General features: G+C 39.0%; 1 protein-coding gene across 3 annotated transcripts in view; it reads right to left on the bottom strand.

The window, feature by feature from the left end:
* Nucleotides 1–263: 263 nt before the first annotated feature.
* Nucleotides 264–19,126, bottom strand: part of LOC149030305 (polyadenylate-binding protein-interacting protein 12-like) — a 35,122-nt gene continuing 16,259 nt past the window's right edge. Inside the window, exons 9-10 of one of the 3 annotated variants that reach the window (XM_089142579.1) lie at nucleotides 2,008–2,069; nucleotides 264–1,913 (exon numbers count right to left, since the gene is read on the bottom strand). In XM_089142579.1, coding sequence (XP_088998705.1) covers nucleotides 1,856–1,913; nucleotides 2,008–2,069 — 120 coding nt within the window. In that variant the 3' untranslated portion in view covers nucleotides 264–1,855. The other 2 variants (XM_089142578.1, XM_089142580.1) reach the window with 2 other exon arrangements.

Below are 19,126 nucleotides of genomic sequence, written 5' to 3'. Positions count from 1 at the left end.
TGGGTGGTAAGCAACAAGAACACTACTACTACTATCAATGATCGACCACTGGGGCCTATGATATATTTTTCACTTAAATTTATTTCTTTCACCCACAAAAGGAGAAGACAGAGGAACCGGAACGGTGGGGGTAGGGGTGGCCGGGCGTGGTGGTTTTGGCGGTTCGAGGGATTAAGTCTACATACACGAGAGAGTGAGAGAGAGAGAGAGATATCCAGTTTTGGTTTTACTCTTGCTCTTTATGGGTAGAACCGTTACATTGCCTACCGCGGAGGGTAGCAGTTCTCTTCCTAGTTCACCACTACGTCTCCTGGGATATTCCAGAATTCCCTAGCGCAGGGTTCTGGCCCCAGCTGTAACCATACCCCTATGGCCAATGCCCCCCGCTACCACTGGTCCTTGAAGTCCTTTCTTTTCTTGTTTGGTCGAGTCAATTCTATTAATTCCCCACATTGCAGTGTGACACTGAGAACAAAGATGAAGAGTTTAACTAGCTTAACCGAGTCCAATGCATCACAGCCTTCCCTGAACTGCATGCAACAATAATTTGGAACAGAGGGTCCTTTAAATTATATATTTTGGGTGGACGACAGATATGTTCCATTACTGTTACGCTCTGCCTCGTAATCACATCGTGATTGCGCCTGGCTTTAGGAGAGCAGGAAAAGAAAATCCAATGGTTTTTATTTGTTAGGATGAAAGTCATACCTAATTTCTCTATAAACCCAAGGGGTCGAGACTCGAGAGTCAGAGACCAAAGATTTGGGATAGAATTCGACCCTCTGTTGATTTTCGGATTTTGGTTATTGCCCAGAATGCGCAGTCAACGTAGGCAAAACCGTTGGGCTACATTATGACTAAGACTAACAGGCCCTGGGAATGGTGTTTTTACCTCCTCTACAGGTTGACGCGATTATATCGTGGCCCACACCAGTCACCAGCTAATGTTCATGAGGTGCGCAATTTTCATGGCTTGGCTACATTTTGCAGCGATTGCTTCGGAACTTCAGCACACTCGTTCCACCAGATTACGGATTGCATGAAGAAGTTTTGCACAGAAAATAAAAAATAGAAGGATTGCATGGAGAAGAAGTCTTCTTATCTTTCAATGGACGGAAGAAGCCTAGCGGTATTGAAAGTCAACAGTACAAATTTTGAACTCACGTTCCTTTTCTCCGTCTCTTGTTAAAATTAAAAAAAAATATAAAGAAACAGAAAACCTGATAAATTACATGATTTTTGAATCATGAGTGAGTCAACAGAAGGACAACCAGGCAGTGTAGCCTTTCAATACCGCATTACTGTATCTAAGAGAGCGATGGTAATTCCATCCTAAATGAGTCAAGTCAACAGTAGAATTTGTAACTATCGCTATCGCATAGCTGTATCTTGCCGGGTGAAGGTAATTCTATTTTTCATCCTCATTTCCCCCTTTGGGCAGTTTGAGCAGGACAAATAAAGCAGTACTACGATTATGTTCATGGCACATTCAACGTGAGCATAATTCTGTTCATGGAACATTCGATGTAAGCATGGATTTCTAACAAGGACACCTTTTGAGTATGAAACATATGGAGAGTAATAGATTTAAGGGAATTCCTACAGTTAACCTTAATGTGCAGCAGCAATAAAATCTTCTAAAGCCTCGAAGTTCCACCCAACCCTACATGCTAAAAAAAGCAAACCATAACCCCATAGACAACAACCACCCAGGCTATGCAGGGAACAAAACTATAAATTAAATAGCCTGACCAAAGTATTGCTGTATGTATGCGTATTTATATATTTATGTATATATAAATATATATATCTATATGTATAGCAATGATATTTATCTGGAGAAACCTGCAATGACTCAATGCATGGGTTGACGAGGAGCACGTGGTCGAACTGGTGTCTTTGACGGGCTTACCCTGCATCGCATTATTTAAGCAACTAAGAACCCCCCCAAAAGACACCTGACTACCGAATGCACCCCACAGGATGCTGAAAGTCCAAGAAACATACCTTATTGGTAGGGAACCCAACACCACACCGCTACAGTTAAGAGCAGCAATTGCACTTTCCGCCTATGAGAAGGCAACAAAACAGTAAATAAAAATCTGAGGATTGAGTTTGACATATACAAGCAGGCAAGCCACACAAAAGTCACATGCTAGAAGGTTGTCTCATCTTCCTGTTCAAGGTACATAGGAATCATAACCGTAGTAAAGAATTGGAATGACCAACAGTACCAGACTAATGAAAGAAAAATATGGTGAAGGGGGCATAAAAATAACGGAAGCAAGCAAGAAACATCAAGAAAATAAAAAATAGCTCGGAAGTTCAATTAAGCAATGAAAGACACCTTTGACAGAACTATAAAGATTTAACAAAGAAGGTCGAGGAGCAATAAGATAAGAAACTTCCCCATCCAGAAGATTCAACCAGTATCAACACTAATCCTAGATTACAGTCGACTAATAAAAAATCAGCTGATCCACAGGCCCAGACCCAAAACTATTTCCAAGTAACAGTCAGTGTCAGAGGAGGCCGTTGATTTCCTAGTTTCAGTAGCCTGGGCATTCGGGAAAGAAACAAAGGAGAATGCAAGGGCCATAATGGGAAACAGGTGGCTATGGAATCAGAATAGGAGCAAAGGGGTGGATTGAAACGCCACTAAGGGCTGGAATGGATTTTGGAAGAAGTTATTGAGACCTAAGCGCCAGGTATGTCCTACCGTATTCCCAATTTGCTTCTCCACATTTAGTACTCCCAAGGGCGGCTGATGGTGCAGGTTAAAATATGCTTACCGACCCCCACCCGCCAGATGCAGTCGTCATTGCATCTTTGACTGGTTCATACAGCCTCACAGAGCGAAAACAAAAGCATACTTTGGAGACATGCCCTGTTTCTGAGGTCTTGCTATTCAGTTGGGGTTCTGTGAACAGTATCACACACCCATGAATAGTAATGGAAGAAAGGGAAGAGTCAAGAGGGAGGGGAAAGAACTATATCCTCCAAATGTAAAACTTTTGGATAGCTGGCTGACTTTAACTAACAAAGGCTCCAGATGATTACTCTAGGTCGTCCAAATACTTGGACCCCACATAACTTACCAAAATAGGACTATTTAATAACTACACTAAAGCCAATTACATTACCTAACAGACACAACTAATACCTAAGTATCTATTTTCACAACCTCTTTAATCCAATAACCCCCGAAAAATTAAAAAATAATAAATATATAACCTTTGGGGCTAAAGAATTCATATCCCTTCTACATATATGGTGAAAATAGGACTGATCCTCTGTCTAGGCCTACATTTACATGGTGCAAGTTATCATCTGATGATGAAACTTGAGTCACAGACAAAAATTGTATGTTATTTCCTGACGATGCCATTTGATGAGAAAAAAAGTCACAGATCTGAGATGTCCAAGAGCAAAAGGTTTAAGCTAGGGAGATGCCAAAACACATCTTCAAAACTTGACCTACCTACCATGTAAAGAACCAGGGAAACAAAATGGAAAGTACAGGGTATTGAAGACTCAGCACTAATTTTGTTTTATGTATAAGTAATTTGCAAGTGGAAGGGGGATAAAGAGAAGTCCCTACAGCACTGCCGTCTGAAATAACATTTTAAAAGGAAAAAAGGGGGGGAGGGGGGGGTTGGGAGGAATGGAGTGAAATGCAGATAGAACAAGAAGAAGAACAAGGTATCAGAAACAACTAGACTGCCCTTTTACATCCATTGTACATCAGGCTTCCAGACCCCTCTCATATAGCAAACCATAAAATAGATTTAATCCATCATACTTCCAGCCATCAAACTCTTTTTTCAAAGTTCACATTATTGAATATTTCCTCCACATGGCAAAACATATAGCTGGAATTTGCCATCAGCATCAGTTGGCAGTCTCAACAATACAGATACCATCATGGGCCTACAGCAAATATAGAGAACACAGTAGGAATAGCTGCTGTAGAGGCCTTATATCACTTAGGGCCTCGGGATTTCCTATGCAGTTTCGGCTTGGGCCCATGAATAGCCGTTGTGGCTTAGGGTTTCTAAGCCTATATATATTCTCTAGTAACCTAACATCTGCAACAAGTTGTTAAAGAGCAGAATATAGTGAAAACCTAAAAGCTCGACGTAGCCCTACATTGGGGTGAACTAGGGTAAATCCATGTCTCTTTTCTTTCTTGCTTTTACTTGATTGTGTGCGAGTGATTGTCCTAACCCTAACAAGAAGGTGAGAGGGAGTTGTAGGAAGCTGTCAGTGAGATGGGAGAGAGGAGCAACAATCCAGCAAAAATGAACTTGGAAAGCTGCCGAGACCTTGACCTGTCTCACCCGAATTTTGGTATTTAAAACAAAGGTTGGACCAAGATCTCAGGTCGAATCGAGATCTAGATTCGACCAAGATCATAGTCAAGATTGGGATTTTCATGAGACTCAATTTGATTCTCATCTCAAGCCTTCAAAAAGGCGAGATCTCATACGCTGCCCTGGTGTTATATTATTTTTGTCCTGATATCACTCTAGCTTTCAGTTTCGTTTCACATATGAAATTGTAGTTCATTCCTTGTGAAAACATCTTGATTGGCTATTGTTTTGATCATTCAAATACAATACTACATTATCCAACCACATAATGGTGAGATGAACATGTCTGTTTGTGGTTGATTATTACTAGCTTACCTAGCTAATCTTGACTTGCAATTAACGAAGCGTTGCCAGATCAAAAGAGAAATTTAAAACACACTGATTCCCCCCCCCTTTCTCAATGTCAACCTAGCATTCACATCCTTTAATGTCATGTAAACACTTGGTTGATGCTTCTACACGAAACAAGTTTATTGATCACATGGACCTCACATCTTAATGTCACAAGAGACAAAGAATAACCACCATGACAAAATTAAGCTCATGTCTAGCAATTCCAAGCTTAACGGACAAGAATGTGACAATCATGAAACTCAAACAATCTCATGTTTGGAAATTTAAACCTGAATCAACTCAAATGCTTAAGACTGGAGTTATGCATAAAATTCCTTATCAGCGTAACTCAGAGGCACACACAACAGACCAAGTCCCCCCACCCCCAAAAAAAACCAAAAAAAAAGTTCTTGCTAACAGAAATTACAAGACCACAAAGAATGTGGTATACACTAAGATTTACAGCAAAAATACCTACAAAAGCACCCCTTTTAGATGCTAAAACTTTCCACCTTAAAAAATATGAAGAAAATCGAAAAGGAGTAAAAGATGCCAAGAACTGGCACTGCAACAGGCAGAGTCATGAAAGGGTCATGTGACCAAAAGCATTGGAGGTGGTCAAAAACTAAGGCAACAACAAGAAGGTGCCTAAGTGATGCTTTGACAACTCTAACAAAGGTCCTAATTTTAACTAATTTCTTTAAGCCTTATTTTAAGCAATAATCAATCACAAATTCCTCGTTTCCCCTTTTTACGGCGTCAATTTAAAGGTTTAGATACCACCATAGAACAAAATTCCATCCAAACTTGCGAAAATTTCCATTTTGGGAACCTCGAAATGAAAAACTATGGAACCAAAAAAAATCCCAAGTTTCGATCAAAACAGTAGAAATTTCATCAAAACTTATCAAAACATGGTTCAACCCAGCTGGACCAACTAATTAATGAGGAAAAAAAATTCTCAAATTTCGTGGGAAACATGGAAAATTTCGTGGAAACCTGGGAAATTTCGTGGAAACTTGGACTTTTTCCTACAAGTTTTGTAGCTTTCCCAAATTTTTAATTTTTTTTTCTTTCATGTTTCCCCGAATACCACAACAAATACTCCCTCCATCAGGACTTCCCTATCCAAATGTCCCTCAGACTAGCTATCTTAGGCATGTAGATGACCAGACTTATAAAGTTACAGTTGTCGATTACCTTGACAACCATAGGCATAAAATGTCATGGGATGTCTATGTTCATTGGTTGGAGGAGAGGATGTTACAAGCATAGTACTACTCAGCTCACAGGATGGATCCACTCTTGGCACTCCTCTTGGCACTAGGTTGTACCTTCCTTTTATTGTCAGTTACTTTGTATTTGATGTTTTGAAGTTAGAAACTATATATTGAATTTCATGTACTTAAGTAGTTAAGTTTACAGTGTACTTCTCGAACAACTCTACATTGATGTTATGTACATTGGCATATCTACATTGACTTTTTTAGCAAAATACAGTCAATGTGTTATTTATACTCTAATTAACTTAAATGCAGAGTCCCACCCTAAAATACTCCCTAAAACCTGTCGAAACTTGCACAAAAAAGTCCTAAGTTTCCTTGAAATTTTCTAGTTTCTTACCTCAGTTTCCCAATTTCACCTAGTCGAAACTTGAGTTTCCCTCGAATTTTTTTCTATGGATGCCACCACAGGCAAATTACCATATCATAGAAAAACAGTTTTCAAAAGGCCAATCCCCTGGTCCTATTTAGAGTTACATTTCCAAGCTCTGCAAGTAGTTTATTTCCAACTTTTAGTAGCCCAAAACTGGACTTCAACCTATGAGACTCCCAGCTTTCACTTGGGTTTCTTTCCTTTGTGGGTTACTGATTTAGTGTTTAAAGTCTAGATTCGGGTCTTGCTGATTTAAAGTCCAAGTAACCTAGGATCCATGGTATGCAAAGTTCAAGTACTTAAGGTTCTTGGTGATTCAAGTTCAAATGCTCTTTGTAGGTTCTGGATTCACCCTGCCACCACCATCTTCATTTCATCCATTGAAGCACCCCTATTCTAGCAAGGTCAGTTGCAGATCAAGATTTTCCCCTTTCTCTTCTATTATCATGAATATTCTAAGTCCTCGAGACAATGAAAATTCATAGTCAAATCTACACCAATCTAACCATCAGATATGACCCAAATTTCATGCACGTGAGAACCCCCCCCCCCCCCCCCAAAAAAAAAAAAAAAACCCTAGCCTAGTAACCCTTGATCCAAATCTTGGTTGATTCTGATCATGCTAACCCTAGAAAATAGTAAATCCACCTATGGACTCCCTAAAGCCTAAAAAACAAGAACCTAGATCTAGGTCAATCTATCCATTAGAACATTACCAAACTTAGGAGGATCATTCATAACATCATCACCTACGTTGCCTCCTAGTTTCACCCCATGCTGGCATCTAGAAACCCAGCTTCCATTGTAAGAAAATTTAGCATCCCTAAAAAACCAACTCATAAGCAATTTTCTTGGTGGATCTCTATGTTGACCTGCAATCACTTTAACCCTTCATTATCATATCATCAAACTCCTAGGCCAAACATAAACCAGGATACTGACCCAGATTCATACCAGCTGAGCTTCTTTCCTTAGGTATCGTTTGTTGGCTAGATAAAAAGTGGGGTGGGAAAGCAGACAAGCTTCCTTAAATTAAGGAAGTTTGTTTGCTGGTGTGGCATCTCACTTTTCCACCCCACCTCCTTTTAAATTCTCACTAAATTAGTGGGACTTTGTGGGAAAGTGAGGGATATAATAAAAGTGGGATCCACATGTGCAACTTTTCACAAAATCTTTTCCTATCCTTTTATACTCCCTCACCCCACTACATGTGGGTCCCGCATATTATTTTTTCCACTCCTTTTTATCTAGTAAACAAACAATGTCTTAGGAATAGTGTAGGATTGGATCATATATGTATTTGGCGTTTGATTCCATGGGTTTACTTTGTATTTGGCCATTTTGATAAACGTAAACTATTGGCAGAAAGTCGGGTTTAATCATTAATTTAGATAGAGTCCTATTTGAAGTCTATATTTTTTAGTATCTCAATTCTAAGTCACTTTAGGTACCTAATTGGTTAAGGATTGGGTTGGTCCTTTCTTTTAAATATAGGATCATTTGGAGTTAGTTTCTGATTTTGCGTCCTAGTTGACTATAAAACTATGTCAGCCATTATGGCTATAAATATAGATGTAATTGCTCAATTGAATTTTGAGTTTTGTTTATTGTTGCTTGAGGTATAATGGCATACAATGGTATTCTAGCAATTTTCACCCCCACCCCAATTCCCCCCAGCCTCTCTTATAAATGAAAATTTCTACAAGATCAATGTCTTCTTCAAACATTCCACCTGATGTGAACTAGGGTCTAGGGTTTGATTGAGGAAAGCCCTACATCTAGGTCCATTGCAGGATCCTTTTCCTAAGAATGAGCAGTCAATTAGGGTTTAGAACACCCTACAGTTGAAAGAATTAGGCTAGTCAAGGAAGTCTAGGGTTTGGAAAGGAGTACGGTTAGGTTCGGCTAGGTCTGGAAGCTTAGGGTTTCAAATGCCAATGTTGTTCCTTTACTGTAATTTTATTTCCAGAAAAGAATTCAACTCTAGGGTTTTGGAAAATTAAGGTTTCTTAAGAATCTAGCATTTCCACAGTTTGGATGGAGTCTAGGTTTAGGTCCAGTATTCTAGGAGGGATGGGGATGCTAATCCTAAAAGGTTTTAAGATTGGTTAATTGGTTAATCAATTTTAGGTTTTTGAAGTTTCTAGGGGTTTTCTAATGAAGAAGATGAATTGCAGAAAATATTAGGGTTTTGGATGTAAGACAAGGCTGGAACATAGGATTGAAGGTAGGGTAAGGGGGAATACTAATCTCCTAATAGGGTTAGATCTAGGATAGGGGAGTCTAGGTTTTAAGTCTGGATTTCTAGAAACTAAAGTTTTGGTTTTCTAATTTCTGGAAATTCCAGGAGTGCCACAAGGTTGAAGGCGGAAGAAGAAGAGGAAAAGAAAGAAAGGGGGGCTGAGATTGCTAACCTAAGGTTGGGAAGGGATGAGATGAGGGAAATAAGGTTTGGGGAGGCATAGGATTGCTGCTGCAGGGTAGAGGGAGGGGGAGAGTGACTCTCAACGGGGGAAGGGGCTGTGATAGGAGAACTAGGGCTGGGGATGGGAGGGGAAGAAAAGGGAAGGGTAGGACTGGGGTAGGGAGGCTTTGTACTTACTTGGAAAGAATGATGAAGGCTCAAATGTCAAAATTCTACAGAAATTCTCAATCAACAGCAGCTGCAAGTTCCCTCCAAAGGAACCCACGACTCCTAAACTCTTGCTCCTTCAATCTCAAACTTTATTCAATAACAATAATCTGCCTTTTACAATCTAGAGAGGCTTAGTTATAGCCTCTGAGAAGGAACACAGAATAGGACTAAACTTTAGAAAAGAAATTAAACTTGGACTCTAACTTACAACTCAAATCAAACTAAAACTCCTAAGACTTTAACTCACATAAGGAACCCTCATAACTTATTCTAGGGGAATCCAACTTGAACTCTTCAGAGTCGATATAGATTCCTTGCAAGGAGTAGAAAAACTATAGTGGACTCTGATAATTTTATTTTCTATACATCAATTTCATTGAATTTCAGAGTGGAGTTATCTTATTTTAGTCAAAATTGAGTTATTTTACCTTGATTTATTTATTTGATGATTTCTAAAGTTTGTAATTAAATTTCAAAGATTCCTTCAATTTGTTCAGAAATTTGTTCAAAAATTATTGGTAAAATTTTGGAACTAAGGACTAATTGTGTAATATTGGAAATATGCAGGGCATGGTTGTCAAGGCGTCAAAGTGACCAAAGTGATTGGGGCTCCGCCTAGGCGATTAGGCGAGAAAGCGGCGCCTAGGCAGCAATAAGGCAACCAAAGCAATTGGGTCAAATTCTTTCAATATGACTATTTTTATGCTAATGATTTCTATTATAAGCTAAACAAACATTCAAGAATCACATTCATCTGGAAAAAACAAGCATTCAAGAATCATAATTATGAAAGATTATTAAAAAAAGAACACAAACATAAGTCATCTCATCAAGCATCATAACATATGACTATAAACTATATCAAATAAGTATGAAAATGAAAATAGTAATTTTACATTTTTACTTACCTCTATGATAGTGTGATACCAAATAAGGGCCTTATCCATTTAATGATTCATTGATTCCCAATTCCAAAATGATTAACTATTAAGTTTGTATACAGCTTTGTAGAATAAAGAAAAAATATTATCATATACAAAATGTCAAAAAGGTGATCGTTTTGGCATCTAGGAGGCGGCAATAAAACGCACAAGGTGACAAAGTGGTAGCAATTAGGTAAAAACACGGCAAAAAAACTGCATATTAATAAAGTGGTTCAAAACAAGGCGGTTGAAAAACCGCTTTGTCGCCTAGGCAGACGCTTTGACAACCATGATGCAAAGGCTTCATCAGCAAGGAAGATTAGATTTCGGTTGAGTGGCACCTAAGGCTTGGAATCACCATATCATTGTCAAACAAGGAAAGTCAGGCTGTTACACTCCAAATCAGATTCTCATCTCAATAGAAGAAATCCAAATTTGCATAGGCCCCGCCTTCTCATTAAATTAATTAAGCTAAGAGAACCCACCTACCCGCTACGTTTCTCTCTCTTAAACCCTTAAACCACCCAAACACTTTACCCACTCACGTTTCTCTCTCTTAAATCGTTAAACTACCCAAATATCTCTCTTAAATCCTTAAACTACCCAAATACCATACCCACTCACGTTTCTCCATTCCTTTATGGGGGCTCTCTCTCTCTCTCTCCTTTTCCTTTATTAAATATAAAAGAGGAAAAATCACACACCATCTCAGATATACTCACCACTATGCTCTATAAAGAGGGATATACAATCCAAGAAGAGAGGAAAGAGGAAGAAGAGAAGGACAGCTTGGACTGTGGCCTTGGACTGAATTGTAGGAATCTCGTTTGTGAAGTTTTCATTCTCTATTTTCTTTCGAGAATCTTGTTTTATATAAAAAATTAAAAAAATTATGCATTTTCTTTCAATAGCCATGTTCTAAATTTCTTCAATCAGAGTTGTAGATGGATCCCTTTATTTTCATGGATGATTGATAAATTTAGTTATCCAATTCATAAGTTTCAATTCATGCATTCTCTTTCTCATTCTTAATGCTTTGGGGTGACTGATCACCCCTCTATTGATCTTTGATGCATTTTTGATGTACTTAATTGTGAAGAATTTGTGTGTGCCCAAGGGGAATTGAAAGGTGAGTTGTTACACCTAATGCGTCATAGTTCTAGGTGGCTTATTCGGCCTTGCCAGGATTTCCACAAAATTTCATGTTGTTTGCCAAATTGCATCTGATTCATTACTGATAAGATGGTTTCGAGCAAACTAGGGACTTTATTACTATAATAGGGATAAGAGTCTACCTGAAGGAATTCTGCCAACTGGAAAAGGGATTGATTGAATAGTGTTATTAAATTAGATTGTTATCCTTGAAAATAATTGGTGAAATCGAAAATCTGATATTTGTGTCGCTTGATTTGTTAATTAAATTGCTTCAATTATAAATATTAATTTACATCTCATCAATTAATTAAAAAAAATTAGTATTGATCGGCTAAATAATTATAAGAGAAGCGAATATTGGTAAGTAATTTGGGTTTCGAGTTGGTCTCCGAGGGAACGATCTTTACTCATTCTATATTACTCGGTTTGATTCCGTGCACTTGTGGATTTTATCGAACAGACTCCTTCACAAATTAGGAATTCGACTCTAACCAGGATTCTTTAATAACTTGCAAATAAGGACTCAAATTTAAAAATAAAAGTAAATCTAGGTTCCCACAAACATATTGGACCCAAAAAAACCCTAAAGGTATCGTTTGTTTGAAGAATTTGAAGTGGGGTGGGAAAAAAGGGGTGGAAAAAATAAACTTTTTCACAAAATTCCAAAGCATAGCTTGTTTGGTTCGCTGGGGTAGGAAAGTCAGCAGACAAGATTCCTTAAAGAACCTGTCTACTAACATGGAACCCTACTTTTCCCACCCCATCCCCTTTCAAAGTCTTAGTAAATTACACATCATTTGTTAGCTGAATCTGAAATGGGGTGCGAAAAATCAACTTTTCCATGAAATCCCAAAGTATGGCTTGTTTGGTCAACGGGGTGGAAAGGTTTGCAAAAGTTGGCAGACGAACTTCCTTAAATTAAAGAAGCTTGTTTACTGATGTGGCATGCTACTTTTCCCACCCCATCCCTTTCCAAAGTCCCACATATTTAGAGGGACTTTATCGAAAAGTGAAGGAAACAACAAAAGTGGGTCCCACATTTTAAATTTTTCCACAAAATCCTTTCCTTTCCTTTTCTATTACCCCACCCCACTACATTTGAGTCTCATATGTTGTACATGTTTATTTTTCACAACCCTTCCCCCACCCCCACCCCACTTCTGCAAACAAACGGTGCGTAAGTGGACTCAACCCAAAAATAGAAAAATTACCAAAATATCTATGGGTTGCTAGTAGAGCCAGAAGGTACTAGTAAATCCCTGGCCCCTCTTTGGGTGGACTTGGATCTGGTTTACACGAACCTTGAATTTTTTACTCTTTTTTTTTGGGCAGGTAACATGTGTTATTGCTTGTACTACTCCTACACAACTTTGGCAAAGTGGGTATGTAAGAAATATAGTCTTCAAGTCTAGGGGCCTTCTCTTCAAAGAACTGTAGGCGTAAGACAAAGTCAATATGCTCATGCTCAAAGTCAACTGCCATGCTTCTGTAGGAGCCTTCCTTATCCTTTAGCTTCCACTAGTACAGTCATCATATTGTTGCGGACACCTCTAGCTCTAGTACCATCTTCTACCTTGTGGCTCTTCAAGTTGAACGTTGGGGGTGCATACTCTAGGGCTTTGATAGCTTGTAGAATAGTGTTCTCAGTATCTTCCTTACCTTGCATCCAGTCAAACTTGATTGCCTTTGTTCGTTCTTCTCCAAGAATCTCCTCTACTTGCATTGCCTCCATTTTTGTAGCTTCTGATATTACCTCTTCTTTGGATTGGGCAGGATCAATAACTAGTTCAAAAGCTGGATGAATGTCGCATAGAGTAGGGGCTAGACCAAGTAACAATTTTGGAGTCACTTAGTAATTTTGGGGCTGCAAATCTTCTTTCAAGTCAAGGGAATCATCAACTTCTGGTGGAGAAAGTACTTCTTTAGGCACATCTTCAGCTGGTGTTGTTACTTCGATCTCATCCTTGTAGCCTGTAGCACCTTCTTCTGCTGTCATAGTCTAGTTCATCAAGGCTTGAGTCAATCCTTGGTCCTGTTCTGCTTTAGCTTTGTTGCATGTATCAGTCTCTTCTAGAACCAACTCTAGAAGGATCTTCCGGATTGGTGGAGAAGTTTCATCTTGTGGTTGTGAAATTCTAGCCTGGGTGATCAAGGTTAAGCTCTGATGGTTTTCTTCCCTAGGGCCTTTGAACCTTTCTTTTCTTTTTTTTTTTTTTTTTTTTTTTTTTTTTTTTTTTGGGGGGGGGGGGGGACAACCAAGGGCTGCAGGTACTGGAATCCTTGTGATGGGTTTTGAGAGCCAGCTTCTTCTTAATCTCTCAAGGAAGGCCTAGGTAGTGCAATTCTTTGACCCTTGTGACTCGCAAATATTTTCCCTACCCAAGTTACATCATTGTCATATAACCAAGGTCTCCTAAAATAACATATGACAACTTCATGACGACTGCATCACGCCGAATCTCCTCAAAATAAGAATGGAGACTAACAAGGACTAAACAACTAAATTTTACCTCTACATGGTTATCATTGAGTAGAGCTATTCAATAAGGATCGGTATGTTCTTCAGTCTGGAATTTGGCATTCTGGACAAGAGCTCAGATACTACATTTACACTGCTGCCACTGTCTACAGCGGCTCCGGCTGTAGAACCTCCTGATCTGAGTCTGGCGTAGAAATACAACTTCTCTTATAGTCTTCTTCTTCTACTTCAGTCACAAGGATTTTTTATATAACATTCAGGAAAGGCTTGTAGTCACAATATTCTTCATTATACAAGCTTTCGAGTTCTCCTACTTTGTTGTTGCCTACTGAGTCATCCATGGCTCTGGCTACTGCTGATTCATCTATATCTCTAATACCAAATTGATGTAAATCAGGGTCTAAGGTTTGATTGATTAAGGAAAAGCCCTACATCTCGGTCATCTCCAAAATCTTCTTCCTGAAAATCAGCAGTTGAAGGAATTAGGCTGGTTAAGGGCTTCTAGGGTTTGGAAGGGTACGGTTAGGTTTGGCTAGGTCTGGAAGCTTAGGGTTTTGAATTCCATAGTTGTTCCTCTGTCGTAATTTCATTTTCAGAATAGAATTCAAATCTAGGGTTTTGGAAAATTAGGGGTTTCTTCAGAACCTAGGGTTTCTGGGGTTTGGATAGAGCCTAGGGTCAAGCCGAGTGTTCTAGGAGGAGTGGGGATGCTAATCCTAAAAGGGTTTAATATTTGGTTAATTGGTTAAGTAGTTTAGGTTTTTATAGTTTCCAGGGTTTAGGGTTTTCTAATGAAGAAGATGAACTGCAGAAAATTCTATGGGTTTTAGACGTAAGACAGGACTAGAACCTAGGATCTAAGGTAGGGTTAGGGGAGGGGATCTAATCTCCTAATAGGGTAAGATCTAGGGTAGGGGATTCTAGGGTTCAAGTTTCTGGTTTTGTAATTTCTGGAAATTCCAGATGTGCCACATGGTTGAAGGAGGAAGAAATAGAGGAAAAGAAAGAAGAGCGGGGCTGAAATTGCTAACCTAAGGTTGGTAGGGTTGGGGTGAAGGAAAGAGGGTTGGGGGAGGTATAGGATTGCTGCCGCAGGGAAGGGGAACAGGGAGGGGTGTGATTCTCGATGAGGAAAGGGGCTGTGATGGCAGAAATAGGACTGGCAGATTGGGAGGGGGGGAAGGGGGAAGGGTAGGAGTGGGGTAGGAGTTTATACTTGTGAAGAAGGATGGAAGCTTGAATGTCAAAATTCTGCAGAAATTCTCACTCAATAGCAGCCGCAAGTTTCCTCCAAGGGAACCCACGATCCTTAACTTTTGCACCCTTCAATCTCAAACTTTATTCAATAATCATTATCTGTCTTTTACAATCTAGAGAGACTTATTTATAACCTTTGAGAAGGAACTCACAGTAGGACTCAACTTTAGAAAATAAATTAAACTAGGACTCTAACTTGCAAATCAAATCAAACTAAAACTCCTAAGACTTAAAACTCACACAAGGAACCCTCATAACTTACTCTTGGGGAATCCAATTTGAATTTTAAGAGTAGATGTAGACTCCTCAGAAGGAGTAGGACAACTCTAGTGGACTCCTTCACAAACTAGGAATCCAACTCTAATTAAGACTCTTTTATAACTTGTAAAATAATGACTCAAATTTTAAAATAAAAGTAGATCTAGGATCGCACAAACATATTGGGCCCAACAAAACCCTAAGTGGACTCAACCCAAAATTATCAAAATACCCCTGGGTTGGCTGAAACTCCCTGGGTTGCAACTAGGACTGCAAGGTAGTGGAAACTCCTTGGGCCCTCTTTGGGTAGGATTGGATCTGATTTACATCACCACTTCTTGTTTTTCAAAGCAGCAGTAAGTTGGAGCACCCCATCTCTAAGATTCTTCTTTAACCTTCTAAATTCCCCAACCCTAAATTCCTTCTTTCTTTTTTTTCTTACTATTTTCATAAGCCCAAAAGACCGAACTTTCAAACTTAGATCTACACCAATCTAAACTTTAGAACTGTCCCGAACTTTAGGGATTATCCCCATATATCATTTCCCAACTTCTCTCCAAGTTTTATCCCCATCCAACCATTATAACCTGCATTGTTGTGTACATCAACCAGTACCTCAAAAATCCTGAAACCTAGAACTAACTTTTTGAACTGAAATCTTGGAAGATTGGCTGATGCTGATCCAGCACCAAAGAAGGCTCTTCCTCTTAGAAATCAACCTAGGGTTGATAGGCATATTGGTTGGGCCTTCATTGGTTGGGTGCCCCTTGTAAGTGGCCAAACTTAATGGACCCCAAACATGGGTTCCTGAGCTGAGTACGAAAATCCATGCATGGTTTAATAATTGGTCCTATGTAAGTGAGAGTACTGGAGTCTTTTCCATTTTAATTAATGCAATTCGAGTAGGAGTTTTAGTTCATTTAGAAGCCCTTGCAAAATGTAGGCTAGTGGTTATTATTTGCTCTAGAATCTATTAAAAAGGGTGCACTGGTGGTTAGAATTACGTAGAATATTATCTTATTTGTTTAGGATTCTTTTATTTCTATTTTCAGTCCAAAAAGGACACCCCACGGTACAACTGTTAGCCTATTAATTAAACCTAGTATGGAAAAATAGATAGATTAGAATCAAGTAAAACTATCTGAATTTATGAGCTGTTGAAGCTGCAACTCTTTTCCTCTCCAGGTGAGTCACAATAAGGCTGGAGCTGGACTCCAATATCAATCAGGTCTGGGACCTTCAAAGCTACTGGCAACCATCATTGTTGGCCAATCTCTCAGGCAGGCAAGATTCCTAGATCTGGGACCTCTTCAACCCTTTCTTTTGTTTTTGTTCTCAGTCTTTAACGGCTTGTAACAGACCTAGCTCGATAGGCCCTGCCCACCCCACCCCCCACCCCAAAAAAAATCCTAATAACTCTCCATTCCCTTTTTGTTATTCACTCTTTTACTATACCACAGCAGTTCCATGTCGTCCCTTCCATTCGATGAGAATTCCAGCTTAATCTGAACCTTAGAAGACAATTGATCAGAGATCCTAATTTCACTAAACGAACTCCTATTTTACGAGCCTCACATTGAGGCTGAAATTCAAATAAATCCTCCTATATGTAGCAGTCCTACCCCTAAAGCCACTCTTCAAAAAGACCCAACCCCCACCCAATCCAAATAAGGCCCACAGTGCTGCTTGGAAATAATCAGATCTGGTTCTGTTTAGAGGATCCTAGTGTATTGCTGGCCTGCTTAGACACCCAACAAAAGGCTGCATCTAGATGATCATCTTCAATCTATGCTACATCAACATCATTTGAGAATGCATCCCTTTTAGGCTCTTTTTGGTAACATATTTCATTCTCATATTTACTTATTTTAGAGAGGAAAAAAAATCATTGTTTCTACCAGGGGAAAAAAATCCATTGCCAATTGTCAAAAATGGAAAACTGTTCACTAAACATTAGACATATAAAGAACAGTACGAAAAATTCATTCATTTAACCATTTAGGCTCTTTTTGGTATCATTCTCATTCTCTATTATGCCTATTTAAAAGAAATAAGTAGAAGAATTCATTATTGGTCAAGAATGAAAAATGGTTTGGTGAATTTTGTCAAAAATAAATTATGAAATAAAAAATAAGTTTGCTATGTCAAAATAAAAATTGTTAGAAAAATGATAGTGAGCAAGTGAGAAAAGAGAAAAGAGACAAAAAAAAAATGGTTTTTTTTATAAAAGAATGTGTATTGACTATTTGATGCGTCCAAAATTCGTTCAGCCCTCAGATCCCTGCAAAACAAACGTCAGATGTGGCCCGACGGTGGGGTCGAGTGGCCACCTCCGAAAGCTAAGTTAGAAAGTGGAACACCACAGAGCTTTGACTCGTTGCAAAGCTTGAATTGAGTATAATAATGGAGGGAAAACGATTCAGTTACCTTCACCATGTGTTATTCGCTTGTTTAAATAGCTTTTACCTTTGATTCTCGACTGTTGGATTCGTTCGTGCCTCCTCTTGATGGTCTTTCGATCTTAGGGTTTTACCCCTTTTTCGTAGATAATGGCGGTTTCCATGATTAACATGATTGCCCATCTCGCATAATGGCAGTTGCCATTTATGACTCGATCATACATCCCGAATTCCACAGGATCATGCTTATCTCCAAAATCGCAAGGTTTCTTCCTCCCTACGCAATTGTCTGGTTCGAACCTTAGGCCAGTCTCGATCACGGTTGAGCCACTCCCAACGGAAATCTGTGACCCGACCGTGGTTAAACCCGGTCCGTGCTGTTTTACCCACATCACTATTTTACCCTCATATTAACTATAAAATTTTAAGTAAACTTTTGCATAAATGAAGAGAATGAAATTCTCACCATAATCCATAATAGACAAAAAGTCAATTATGGATTTTGGAGGTTTTCTATTATTTTAAATAAAAATAGAACTAATAATAGATGCCAAACAATTTAAAATAATGAAAATTTATCATAATTGAGAATGATAATTGATACCAAAAAGTGCCTTAGGGGTGAATAATTTTTCCAATATGTTGGAAGAAATGGGTCTAATTTAGCTTTATGGGTGAAGGGATCTCTCCACAAATCTTCCATCTCAAATCATGTGTAGAGACCTAAAGACGGTTTGAAGTGGAACAGGCATCGTGCACAGGCGGGGTGTAATCAATCTTACTTTCCAATCACAGAACATCCCGTAAGTGTACATGCATAAACCATCACGTAGCAACTTGCCTCAAACTTATGCATCGTCAAGCTGAGACGATAGAAGTGGCCAATTGGGGGTATCTCTTGGTCATATTATCTTATTGATGTAGGTCAGATGATTAAGAGAATAACGAGATGAAGAAACACAGGCAAGAGAAACTGTGAGAGAGCATGCAACTCCCTCCATCCTCCAAGACCTTGAGGCCTTACCTACTTTGTTAATCCTCAAATCCAACTGAAAATTAGACTTTTGTGCTCCAATCCTATTTCTTTCGTGTTTTTCTATTCCTTTTTGGCGACCAATTTGTAGAAACTCTCCCCCGGATGGATTCTTACACTTGGGATGCTCAACCATTCATGGAAACAAATTATGACCAATTGACCATGAACTATAAAGATGGCAAGAAAGCCAGGACTCCATCCCCCACACTCTTGCTCATATGTACAAGTGTGAAACTTTAGTAAATCTATCACTGCGAGGAGGTAACTGTTTTTGAATCAATCACAGTTCTGAACTGTTACAAAAAGTGAAGATGGAAAACGGGAGAAGACAAAAAGCGAGAGACTTCGGTTTTGTTAGGATTTTCTGTATAAACAAAAATCACAAGAAATTATGGGAGAAAGAGATAAGAGCAAAGTATAACAAGCTATCCGGATCTCCCAGAGCCAGGATGATTGGTGTTGTGGGAGATGGTGGTGGATTACAAGAAAACAAAGAAGAAAGGAAGGAGAAGATAGTGGTTGTTTCTAATTAGAAACCAAACTTTACCCTTCAGATTGCAGACATATGGACATGTGGGTATTAACAATCAAAATTTGATATCGCCCACAATTCATGAGACTT

The sequence above is a fragment of the Hakea prostrata genome, chromosome 1, assembly GCF_041222555.1.
Source record: "Hakea prostrata isolate BN-2017 chromosome 1, UWA_Hpros_2, whole genome shotgun sequence".
Classification (NCBI taxonomy): domain Eukaryota; kingdom Viridiplantae; phylum Streptophyta; class Magnoliopsida; order Proteales; family Proteaceae; genus Hakea; species Hakea prostrata.
The sequence above is the reverse complement of the archived record's forward strand: the minus strand, read 5'-3'. Positions and strand labels throughout refer to the sequence as shown.